Below are 11,674 nucleotides of genomic sequence, written 5' to 3'. Positions count from 1 at the left end.
AAACCCCAGAGATGCTGCAGACCAGGGTGGGCAGTGTCCAGAGCACCCTGCAGGCAGCAGGACAGCTGCAGCCCCTGCCCAAGGCCTGCTCTCAGCCCTGATGCTTTCGAGGACAGGAGTGCGGTGACGGAGGGACAGGGGGGTGGCAGACGGTCTGAGTCACTGCAGTGACGGAGAATCATCCGTTTCCATGCTCAGAAGTTGGTAGCTATTTATTGCACTTGAACACCAAGAATAAAACTGACACTCGCCCTCCCTCCCACGCCCACCCCCACCCCGCTCCCCGTCCCTCCCCAAACAGAGCATCCGATTTGAGCAGTGATCATTCTGTTCACAGCCGCAGGTTCAGAAAAGACAAAGGAAAAGGAAACAAAATCAATCCTCCCCCACACCCCCCCACCCTGCCCCGAGTTCCCACTGAATCCAACACGGTCACACTGCTCAACAGTTCGAGTGCACTTACAAAAAGAGAAGAGAAAGGCTTCAGCTGCAACCGTACGGACAAACAGACACGAGGGGACAGGCAGCTACCCCTCCCCAGGGCTTGATTTTTGTTACGTGACAAAGCTCGGTATACTCTGAATTATAATATATTTTTTGCAATCATCTTAAATAAATATTTCCATAGAGATTTCCTGTAAGTATATATATATTTTTTTATATATATATAATATATAAGAGAGATAGATCTCATTTTCTTTCCTTAAACCACTGTTAACATATTTTCCCTGCTTGTCCAAAAAATGTTACAAAAGCCCTAAAATTGTGCAACAATTAGAAAAAAGGGACAACAATCCAAAGAAGGAAGGAGCCACTCGATACAGTCCCCTCCACTGCTCCCTCTCTCCCACTCCCTGTTGATGACCTGCAGGAGGGAAGGAGATTCAGATCAATCTGGTGGCAGAGTGACCACCAGCCCCTGCTCTGGTGTCCCCACAGCCTGCTCACACCTGGGTTTCCCTGTCTGACACGGATGGGACCTGCACCTTGGGACAGGGGCAAGGGCTCCTGGCTGGAGGATCTGTGCAGCATCAAGAGCGTGGGGTAGACCACAACCCAACCTGTGGTGGGGAAGAAGGGTCAGTCTGTCTCCTGGGGTGATCAGGGGATGTGATCTCCTGCTAGCAGACACTCTTGGTCCATGGGGCTGTGTGGCTGCCCCTCACAAACAGCACTCCAATCCCACCACGGGCTGCAGAGCCCACCGGGAGCTCCGGGTGGGAGGAGATGACTGCTGCCTGCTCCAGCTTCTGGAGATCCATGGGGCATCCATGGGAGGAGAGGCAGGTTTGGGGTCAGACGAGGACTTGGTGCCTGGCAGAAGGGGCGTTTCATGTGGGTTTGAGGGGAAAGACAACTCTCCCAGCAGTGCCTGGCTGGGGTGAGAAGGAGGGTGCCTGCTGCTCCAGCAAAGAGCAGAGGCCTCTTTGTCTTCCAGAGGGGATCCATCAGCAAGATGTGAGAAATGATGATGTTGCCAGTGGACCCTGGCAGGCAGGAAGGGAAAACAGGCAGCTCCCAAACCCACCTGTGGAGCTGGGAGCTCGACACCAGTACAGCAAGTGCCTCCAGTTAGACATCCCCTGTGGTCTGGGAGAGGAGGAAGAGAGGATGAGTTTGGAGGACTTCCGAGTTTGGTTTGACCCAGGCACCAGGAGACCAGAGGAGAGGAGTTCTATCTGTGCCAGGAAATAAAATGTGCCATAGCCTGATCTCCAGCCTTGAGGCCAATGGGACAGGAGGTCCATGTGGTAAACTCCATCCCAACAAGGTATCCCTGTCCATGCTGCTTATTAGGAACACCCCTGGACGTTGTCATTCCCAGAACCATGGTAAGGTTGTTGGGGCAATGCCCGTTTGCATGTGTCAGGGACAGCGTCAACAGCTTAAAAGTAGAGATGTAAGAGCAGCATCCCTGGCTCTTCCAGCCAAAGAAGGATGGTGGAAACTTATTTATATAGCTTTCCTGCAAGTTTAGGAGAAATCAGCAAATGGGACGGAAGACAGAAACAGATGCTTTCCATGGATATCGAAAGAAAAGGTGGAGGTCCATGAGTGCTTGCTGAGATGCTCTGGAGACACAGGAACCCACTCTGGAGAAGCAGGGCAAGATGGGGCAGAGACACCAGGCAGGACAGACCCCTAAAGTGCAGGTGCTTAATGCTGCCAGCATGGGCATGTTGGGAAGTTGGGTCTTCCTTGGTCAGGCTGCAGCTTGACTGGAAGACTAGAATGAGTTTAAACTTCAGACTCTGCTTCCCTTGCAAAGGAGTGTTGCAAGGACATCCAGCTGCTTCCTGAGGAGATAATCTTAGGGAAATATCAAGGAGGAGAAACTCCCTCCAAAAAGACACCTCAAAGCCTTCCTGGGAGCCAAGATGCTTCTCCCTAGAAGTGACTGTGGGTTCTCAGTGAAAGGAGCTTTTATCTACCCCAACATCTCATCTGTTATTCCCAAGGAATCCCACCAGACCCCCAGTCCTTTCTCAGTAGCAGCTGCTGGAGCAGCTTGACCCTCACAGCCCACCCAATGTCCACAGCTATCAGCAGCTTCAAAACCAGGCTGTGATGGCATCTGCCCTTCAGCCCCCATGCAGAGCCCTGATATGATATCCTCCATCATCATCCACCTTATACCAATTCCCAAAAATCCTCTTGACACCTAGAGAGCTTGGATATCAGAAGGTGGATGACACTGACCACAGTTGGCTTCAGAGCCAGCTCTGGAGAGGGAGAGAGAGAACTGTGAAAGAGCTGAGTCCTTCCTTTAAAAATTAAAAAAAACTTCAGCACTACATGACTACAGGAAGAAAAACAGATCTGTAAAAACACCCAAACTCTACCTTAAAAGTTAATCCTTTCCCTGCATGGATTTCCCTGCTCTGGGGAACTCTTGCAAGCCTATGGTGCACAAAGGCATGGGGAACCCCATGGGCACCCATGGATCAGCTCTGTGATTTGCCCCCAAAAAGGCATCTCCTACAAACATCACCAGCAGCCATCACACTGCTGGCACAGAGGAACACACCAAAACACTTCTCAGGGCCTGTCCGTGCCCCAGCAGTTTAGATTTCTTCCCCTCCATCCAGTGGGAAAATATTTTTGCAGTCTGCAAGGACGCAGCTGCGCTTGGCATGGTGGCTGTCCCTGCCTCAACAGAGAGCAAAGCATTCAAAACCACAGAAAAGGCAAAATACACACTCAGAATTTACATGGAGGAATAATTTCCTCTATTTTTTTTCCTTTTTTTTCCTTTTTCCTTTTTTTTTTTTAGATCCAAAACAAGCAGTTTTTGTTCATTTCTTTGTTTTTCAACACACGCACCGTCTAGAAAGTTAAACACCATGCAGACAAAGAGAGTGGAGCTAGAAAGTACCCCGGGGCAGCAGTGCTGCAGGAGCCTCACACCAGTGAGTGAAGAGGCTCCAATCAGGAAAAAGAGAATGTGAAATGGAAGAATTGCCAGAAGAACACCCACCCTCAGACCTCTACCTGATGGCAAAGAGGCGAGACCAACGTTCCCCATCCCGGCCATGTTTTCTGTCCTGAAAGCCACTTGCTGGTGGCACTCCCAGAGCCACCACTGTGGTTTGCCCTGCAGGAAGACCCATGGGGTGCAGGAAGGTGCCACGGTGATGTGGGTGCCCCTGGAGATGGGGGCCCCTGGAGAGGGGAGCCCCTGGAGAGGGGGGCCCCTGGAGAGGGGGGCCCCTGGAGAGGGGAGCCCCTGGAGAGGGGGGCCCCTGGAGAGGGGGGCCCCTGGAGAGGGGTGCCTTTGCCACCCAACGCTGCAGGACAGAATGGGGCAAGCCACCACGGTGTGAGAGGAGGGGGCTGGCAGCCGTGGGACCCCTGGCAGGAGCATCGTGGCAGAACAACCCCACTTCAAATGTAAACGCACTGAAAAAACAGCAACCCCCGAAAATCCCCCCTCCCGCCCCACTTAATCAGTTGAATGTTTCTAGTTATTACATAAAGATCCATTTCAGCAAATACTCAAAATCAAGTTACGAAATACACGGTAGGTTGGTTTGTTTTCCCTATAAAAAGGCATGCGCTCAAAGGAGAAGACAGCGAAAGGCTCGTTTGTTGTCGTTGAAGCACAATCAGATTCTGCAGTTTGTCACTAAAGCTTGCATTCCTTGTTGTCGCTGGAAGGAGTCACGGGGGCCGTGGAGGTTGGTGCCCCAAGCCAGCAGCCAGCTCGGCTGCCCCCATCCCATCCTGGGAGCTGGGAGCAAGGGAACGCCAGTGCTGTGTGTGGGGAGCAGGGGTGGGTGCTGGGGTAAAGGATCCAGGCTGGGTGGTGGGTGAGGAGGAGGCTGCAGGGGCAATGCTGCCGCCCAGACATGGATGGGAGAGCCCCAGCTCCCGTCTGTGCTGATGGGAAGCAGTTGTCATTCTCCTCCTCTCTTCTCCCAGCATCGCCAGTCTCTGCTCCAAAGGGAGAAGGGAGGAAGAAGGGAGAGCATCCTTCTTGGCACAGCAGTTGCCCTGGAACCAGGGTGCAAACCTACTTGCTCTCCTGGGAAGGAGCCAGCCTATGCTGGGAAGAGAAAATGAACAGATAGTCTTTACTCACCCATCCAAACACGGCCCTCCTTGCACAGGTACGCATGAAAAATGGACTTGGCAAATGGATTGAGTTGCAGTTCCCTGGAAGAGGCTGCTGGGAAGCAGGAACTCGGGTTGGGAGCAGGCAGGAGTCATGGCAGCAGACAGGGACCTTGATAGCAGCAAAGCAAAATCCACCAGCACGCAGGGAGGATGCAGCAGAGAGCGGCTCAAAACTGCCCCCCTTTCCTCGGAGGGCTTCCAGCAGGGGTGGGGATGGAGGTGGATGATGAGCCTGAGCCCAGTTCAGGAGATGTGCTGAGTGAGGAGGCCACCAACGCTGTGCAGCTGAGGAGGGGGCCTGTATACAGCCAGATGCTTGGGTTTGAGTTCATGGTTTCTCTTGTTCTGGTTCATGCAGAGGAAGGGGCCCAGTGCCGTGACCCTGGCAGGGTGGGGGTTGATGGATGCTTGTGCTGCACTGGCGGGGCTGTCGTGTGTGTGCGGTGAGAAGCGAGGGGTTATTCCAGCGGGAACCAAGCAGCAGAGCCAACAGCCAAAGTCCCGTAGGTGAACATGTCGGAGGGGGTCTCCCCTTGGTAGTCAGTCAGTGACAAACCCAGCACGGGCAGGGCCACACTTCAGCTGCAAAACACAAACCGGGAAGAGCTGGAATTTGCTTTGACCACCCCTTTGGCAGAGCATCCCTCTCCCTATTGCTATCCCACAGCAATCAGCCATCTCCCCACCACAGATCCTCAGCACAGGATCCCACCTCCTGTAAACTGCAGTGTGCCCACCCTATCCCTCGTGCCCTGCCCCTGGATGCTCACAGGGATTACTGCGGTAGGACTGAGGGCGTGCCGGATCTGTGGAAGTGAACAATCTGCCATTTGCCATCCCGGCGGTGCCAGAGGCATCCCTCTCCCTATTGTTATCTCACAGCAATCAGCCATCTCCCCACAGCACAGGATCCTACCTCCTGTGAGCCACAGCATGCCTACCCCCAGCCCTCCCCACCCCTCGTGCCCCTGGATGCTCACAGGGATTACTGCGGTAGGACCGAGGGCGCGCCGGATCTGTGGAAGTGAACAATCTGCCATTTGCCATCCCGGCGGTGCCAGATGCGGGTCTCCTCGGACTGGGCAGTGCGGGGGATCCCTCCAGAGTCCACGTACTGCGTGATGCGGATGTAGGCGATGCAGGCAGACTCGTCCCCCATCAGGTGGATGTGAGGGTTCAGGATCGTCGTGTGCACGGGTTTGCTGTTCCGAGACCACACTGGAGAGGGGACAACCACAAGTGGATTCAGGCAGGGGAAGGAGTTTGGGTGGCTCTTGCTCAGGGTGGCAGCAATGTTGGAAGGGGAGACGCTTGTGTTAAGCTCTCTGCTTGATGGGGCTGAGTAAATGCTGTACAGGTGGATTCAGATAGGGTCCATCTAGAAAACAGCTAACCCAACAACCTGTACAGATACCTGGCCCCAGGTGACCTAACACCTCCTGCTGGGATCTTCCAGATCAGCCAGAGATGCTCCCACAGCAACCCTAGCCCTATTCCCTGCCCCTTGACAGGCAACTGGGAGGTGGGGGGGTCCCTCACAAAGCAAGTGAGCTGCTTACGGTTTTCAAAGTAGAATCGGTGGAAATCCAGGCCTTCCACAAGGTTGCCCAGAGCCTCAGGCTCAAATGCAGTCATTCCAGGGTCACACATCTTCCTGGGGAGCCAGGAAAGGGAGAGAAAAGGGAGAGGTTATCTCACCACTTCTGGCACGAGAGCCTGAGGAACTCAAATGCCTCCTGCTCGGGATGGCTCCCTCAGCCTGAGGCTGAGGAGTGCCTGCACCAGTGAGTAATTATAGCAAAAATCTGACCTCAACCCTGCATTCTGCCCAACACACCTCCCCTCCTGCTCACTAACTGTAGCCAAGGCCCCACCAAAGCAGGGTGCCTTCTCCATCAGTCACGCTCTGCAATTAAACCTTCTCAAACATTGTCATCATCTTTACAAAAAAGGAAGACATCAGGAAAAAAGCTCATATTATCTGCTCTGTGTCAAAATATCCCTGCTGCGATCCTCTGAGGCAGGGATGACAACCTGCACTCACTCAGACATCACTAATTACATCAGCCTTGGACACAGAAGAGGTGTACTCTGAACAGCATCAGCTCAGCAAGCAGAAATCATCTACTCTTCAGAGCAGCCTGTGGCAATCTGGATATAATGGATTCCATGGATACAAACACTTCTTTCACCATAAGTCATGTTTACAATTATTCCTCTTTCTGCAAACCAAAAATTGGGCTCATCTGTGACAGTGAGACCAGAGAACTGTGGCCAGCTGAGCACAAGAGCAGCATCAGGCTCAGAAACTGATGTCTCCTTCTTCTCTTGGATGGTATCCACTCTTTCCCATCACATCAACCTTGTCACCCTGCCCTGGGCAGCAGTAAAATCTCCTGGGCAGCACTGTAAGAGTGTGAGACCCTGGCCTAGGAGGCTGAGCCCTCACCCAGCCCAAACCCACACTGGGCACACTCACGTGTAGGACTCAAAGTCGCCATTGCTTATTGCTTCAATCAGCTGCTCTGTGACTTTAATGATCTCTTGCTTCCGTACTGTTGGTTTAAAGAGAAAAGGGAAATAAAAGGATAAAACAAACCAGAAGTAGGCACTGGTCTTACCATATTGGTGAGATATTTTTATTTCATTGGAAACAGACCACAGGATGTAAGGGGATTTTGGAAAATGTACAGGGAAAAAGCAGGAGAGCAACTGGGGAGAGAGACATGGAGAAGGGCTCTTCATCTCCAGATTTTCAAAGCCAGGGCAAAACTGAAAATGCCTGTAATTTCCTAAAGAGCCAAAAGGGTAATCACCAACTGGGAAGATACCCTCAGCCCAAAAGTTGGGACAAGTTGGTCTTGGCTGAAAAACCTTGCCAAGCTGGGACCCTCCACCCCACGAAGTCACAGCAGAGGCCAGCTAGGGCAAGTTGGACCAAGGATGCTCTCACCTTTTTTTTGAAATGGGAGGAGACAGTCTCAGAAGGGAGGAAAATGGGGGAGTGACATGTGCAGCCACCCCAGGAGATACAAGAAGGGACCCTGCAAAGGGCACAGAACTGTGCAGCCTCTGCCAGAGATTCCAGGCACTGCTGGTTCATCTGGGAAGTGATGGGGTCCAAAAGTGGCTTTGGGGCTCCCAGGGATGCAGGAGGAACTGTCAGAGGTAACCCTGGGCTTATTAACAAAGCTCTGCTTCAAATGCAAATTGTCATCGTGCTTGACTTTTTTTTCCTTTGCATTGTGACTCATGAAAGAAGAGGGAGTGTGTTCCTAGGAGCTGTTCACAAAGGCAAGGGAATCCCATCACTTCCTGAGCACCACCTGCCTCCACAGCCAGGCCCAAGGAGCCCCTCTCCAGGAGGACAAGTTGTCCCATGAGCTCTCATGTCAGGCCAAAGTCCATTTTGCTTTGTGCTGGGATCACTTCATCGAGAGACTTTACAAATTAACACGGATAAATTATTCCCTGGGTTATTCTTAGAAAGCTGCCTCTGGCAGGCAGGCAGGCAGGCAGCAGACAGGGATTTCCCCTGGAGGCTTTTCCCAAAGGGAAGCTTATTTTAAAAGAGCAGCCAGGCTGCTATCCCTGCAGATTTCTGCCATTTCCACACCTGCTTTCAGGGGACATCCCTGTTCATGGGAGCACCTCGCTCCTCACCAGCAGTGCCCCAGCTGCTCATGTCAGCAATCCAGCAATGAAACAACGTGAGGAGTTAAAGCAACTTCTGACAGGCCCTGAGGCAGCTTGGTGGTGGTGGGTTTTGCTGTGGCAAATATCTCAGACCCATGGGCACCCGTCCAAAACAACCTGCCCACCTTCCCACTAGCCCTCACTGGTACCTTTGGTGTCTTCATCCTCAATGGTGGTGTTGGTGCTCTCCGACGATTCCTGAGCAAAGAACAGAAAGGAGACATGGCGTGGTGAGGAGAGCCTTCCCCCCCTGACAATGTGCTCGTGTGTTCGACAGCCCCCCGAGTCTGACCCCACAGCTCAACTGTGCCAACAGACAGAAACCAAGGAAACGCCAGCAGGTCCAACCTGTCCTCAAGCACAGCTCTAGGGCAGCACTGGCAGAGCCCTCCCTGACCTCCACTCCTTGTGGCCAAGGGCACAAGAGGTGGGCTGTGGAGGGTCTCGTAGGAACGGCGCTGCCTTTCCTACGGACACCTGTGGGGACAGAGATGGGGGCAGGTCCAGGGGCCATGTGGAGGGTTCCTAGGAGCGTTGCCGGAGGGGCAGGGAGAGGGGCTGTGCAGGGGTGGAAGACACCATGTTGACTGTACAATAAAGAGAGAGATGTACAAATTAACAGCGAGAAGGAGCTGGGATGAGAAAGAGGGGACTGTGCAGGAGTGAGAGAGACCACACTGACCGCAGAGTAGGGAGAAAAATGTACAATAAAACAGTGCTTCCAAGACCCACATGGACCACTGAAGGCTGAGACACAGCTCTTTCAAGAAACAGCTGAGCACTACACAGATTTGGGGGGAGAGGGGTACTGACCCCCCGTCTCTCTCCGGGAGCCTCATCAAGGCAACTCTGCTAGCGGAGCTAGAGCAATGGCTCTGCTAGCTCTTCCCAGCAGAGCCTTGCTTGTGTATTACCCAGAAGACCCCGATGTAGGTTGGCAAGGTGTCCCATGACCATACAGTCCCCGCAGAGGCATGGAAGGTGTTTCTCCAAGGCTCCTTGGACCGATGCAGCCTGCAGACCTGAGTCAGGAGAACTGGGAGAAACGGCATGAGAACCCATCAGCAAGAACCAGGGCTGGCTTCCCACCAGCTGGTGGCCAGCGAGGGCCTGCACCAACCCTGTTAATGGGGTTTGTGGGTGATACGGCTTTGAGGATGTTCCCTCCAACCCCGCTGTCCCTTCTTCCCTACCCCGAGGTAACTTCCAAAAGCGGGGGAAGCTGGAACATGTGGAGAGGCCCAGCAATATCGGCATTTAGGAAGACGAAGGACACTCACCATTAACTGAACGCTGGAACTGGACTTTCTTTTCTGGAAAAACAAGGAGAAGAGATGGAACAGGAAGAGACACAGAGTGAGAAAGGCTGAGAGCAGCACACGAAAGGCAGCAGCTCCTGAGCCACCCTTCTTGGTCCTCATGGGCAAATGAAAGGCGCAGAGGGACTCGTTGCTCCTGGGGGGACGTGCCACTGGCTGCAGTGTTGGTGGTGACTTTCCAGCTCCCTCCCCACATTCCTGCCAGCACTTTTCTCTCCTGACCTGCCACAATCTCTGAGGTTAGTCATCCCAAGGACCTGGCTAGTCCAAAAGGGAATCCCCTAGGAGCCACTGACCACTCTGTTGGCCTGTGGCCAGGCCAGCAAGCTGACAGGAACAGAAGCAGTGTGCTGAAAAGCTAAGGCAGCTTCACTACAGCCCTGTGCCCAGTGTGAATGCTCTACTGACTTCTCTGGATCTCTGGGTGCATCTGCTGATGGTACTGACTGCTGTGGAGACACTCCTTTGAAACTAGACCAGTCCTAAACTGGCTGGTTTAAGGCCAGAAAGGCGCTAAGGCCTCAAGGCAGGCTCACAGTGTGGGAAGCAGTCCTGAGCACAGCTCCAGTGCTTTAAATCAGGACTCCAAAGAGAAGACTTGCATATTTATCTCCATCCTTGACCACTACCACTAGGTCTTAAGGTTTTTGAGTTGGATGACCCCATATCCACTCTTCTGCTTGCAATCCCAAACTACTTCTGGACTCTCCTTCCTTACTGTGCTCTGCTCCCCATCTCCATCTTTAATTTAGCTGGGAGACAGGAGGACATGACCTCATAGCCCTTCTGCACCTCTGGCTCCCAGGGAATGAAGCCCAGTGTGCGTCAGGGAACACCAACGTGCAGAAATCAGAATCTGCAGTGCCAAATAACAAAGTGCTGTACCAGCATATTTAACAAGGCACCAGCTGTGCCTGCCCTGCAGAGGGAAAAGCAGCACACACTGTGCAAATCTCTTTGAAAAGCCCATAGAGCGACCCATTAGGGTGCGTGGGTGGGCTACAGCATAAAAACTGGTGATATCCATTCTCCCTCATTGCTCCTTCCACATCCTGACTCCCACCAGCCTCCTCAGTGAGTTTCCCCCTCTACTACTACTGCTCTCCCCTTCCGTGCTAGGTCATAGAATCATGGAATCACAGAGTGGTTTGGATTGGAAGGGACCTTAAAGATCTCTCCAGTTCCCAGTAGACCAGGTTGCTCAGAGCCCCATCTAACCTGGCCTTGAACACTTCCAGCGATGGAGCACCCACACTTCTCTGAACAATTTGTTCCAGTGCCTCAACACTCTCACAATAAATAATTTCTTCCTTATATCCAATCTAAACCTGCCCTTCATCTGTGTGAAGCCATTCCCCTTGTTCTGGAACTCCATGCCCTTGTCCAAAGTCCCTCTCCAGCACTCTTGTAACCCCTTTAGGCACTGGGCCATCTCTCATCCTTCCTTCACCAAAAAAATAAGATGTCCTAAAGGGCAGAGTGAGCTGTGGTATTTTGTCAGGAACCTCATGGAGAAAGGGAGCCACTGGAGCTGGGCTGTTGCAGGAAGGACTGACAGCTTCTGCTACCCAAGGACATGAGATGGGGCAGCAAACTGCAGAGATTTCAGACACCACAGAATGCAACACAAAGCAGTGACTGCACCGAGTCTGGACATACAGTGACAGGATGGGACACGGGGCAGTGAGCTCTCAGCCCAGGACGGGACAGGATGTGACACGGGGCAGGGATTCCATCGGTTTACAATGGGACAAATGTGACACTACACAGGGCAGTGAGAGTATCATAGCTGCTGGCACCAGAGGGCCTCCCCCAGATCCCAGAGCAGGGCTCGAGGGGGAATTCTGGTCCCAGGAATGCTTTTAGTAGGTGAGGAATTTCCTCAGGAGGGTGAGTTTTGAGCCCTCTGAGCCTGGGCTGGCTCCGTGCTGGTGTTGGAGGGCTGTGCAGACAGGCCAGAGGGCAGCTGCAGCTGCCTGCTGCCCACCAGTCCAGCTTTGGGCAGGAAAGGCAGGGCTGGCTGCCTGGGGTCTGCCTGCTCC

General features: G+C 53.1%; 1 protein-coding gene across 2 annotated transcripts in view; it reads right to left on the bottom strand.

Moving 5' to 3' along the window:
* Positions 1-316: 316 nt before the first annotated feature.
* Positions 317-11,674, bottom strand: part of CAMK2A (calcium/calmodulin dependent protein kinase II alpha) — a 34,677-nt gene continuing 23,319 nt past the window's right edge. Inside the window, exons 14-19 of one of the 2 annotated variants that reach the window (XM_054288042.1) lie at positions 9,594-9,626; positions 8,463-8,511; positions 7,097-7,172; positions 6,177-6,271; positions 5,598-5,835; positions 317-5,199 (exon numbers count right to left, since the gene is read on the bottom strand). In XM_054288042.1, coding sequence (XP_054144017.1) covers positions 5,603-5,835; positions 6,177-6,271; positions 7,097-7,172; positions 8,463-8,511; positions 9,594-9,626 — 486 coding nt within the window. In that variant the 3' untranslated portion in view covers positions 317-5,199; positions 5,598-5,602. The remainder of the gene's footprint in view (positions 5,200-5,597; positions 5,836-6,176; positions 6,272-7,096; positions 7,173-8,462; positions 8,512-9,593; positions 9,627-11,674) is intronic. The other variant, XM_054288041.1, reaches the window with a different exon arrangement.

This window comes from Melozone crissalis, unplaced genomic scaffold, assembly GCF_028551555.1.
Source record: "Melozone crissalis strain CALT ecotype California unplaced genomic scaffold, PUWL_Pcris_2 ptg000061l_1, whole genome shotgun sequence".
NCBI classification, from domain to species: Eukaryota; Metazoa; Chordata; class Aves; order Passeriformes; family Passerellidae; genus Melozone; species Melozone crissalis.
The sequence above is the reverse complement of the archived record's forward strand: the minus strand, read 5'-3'. Positions and strand labels throughout refer to the sequence as shown.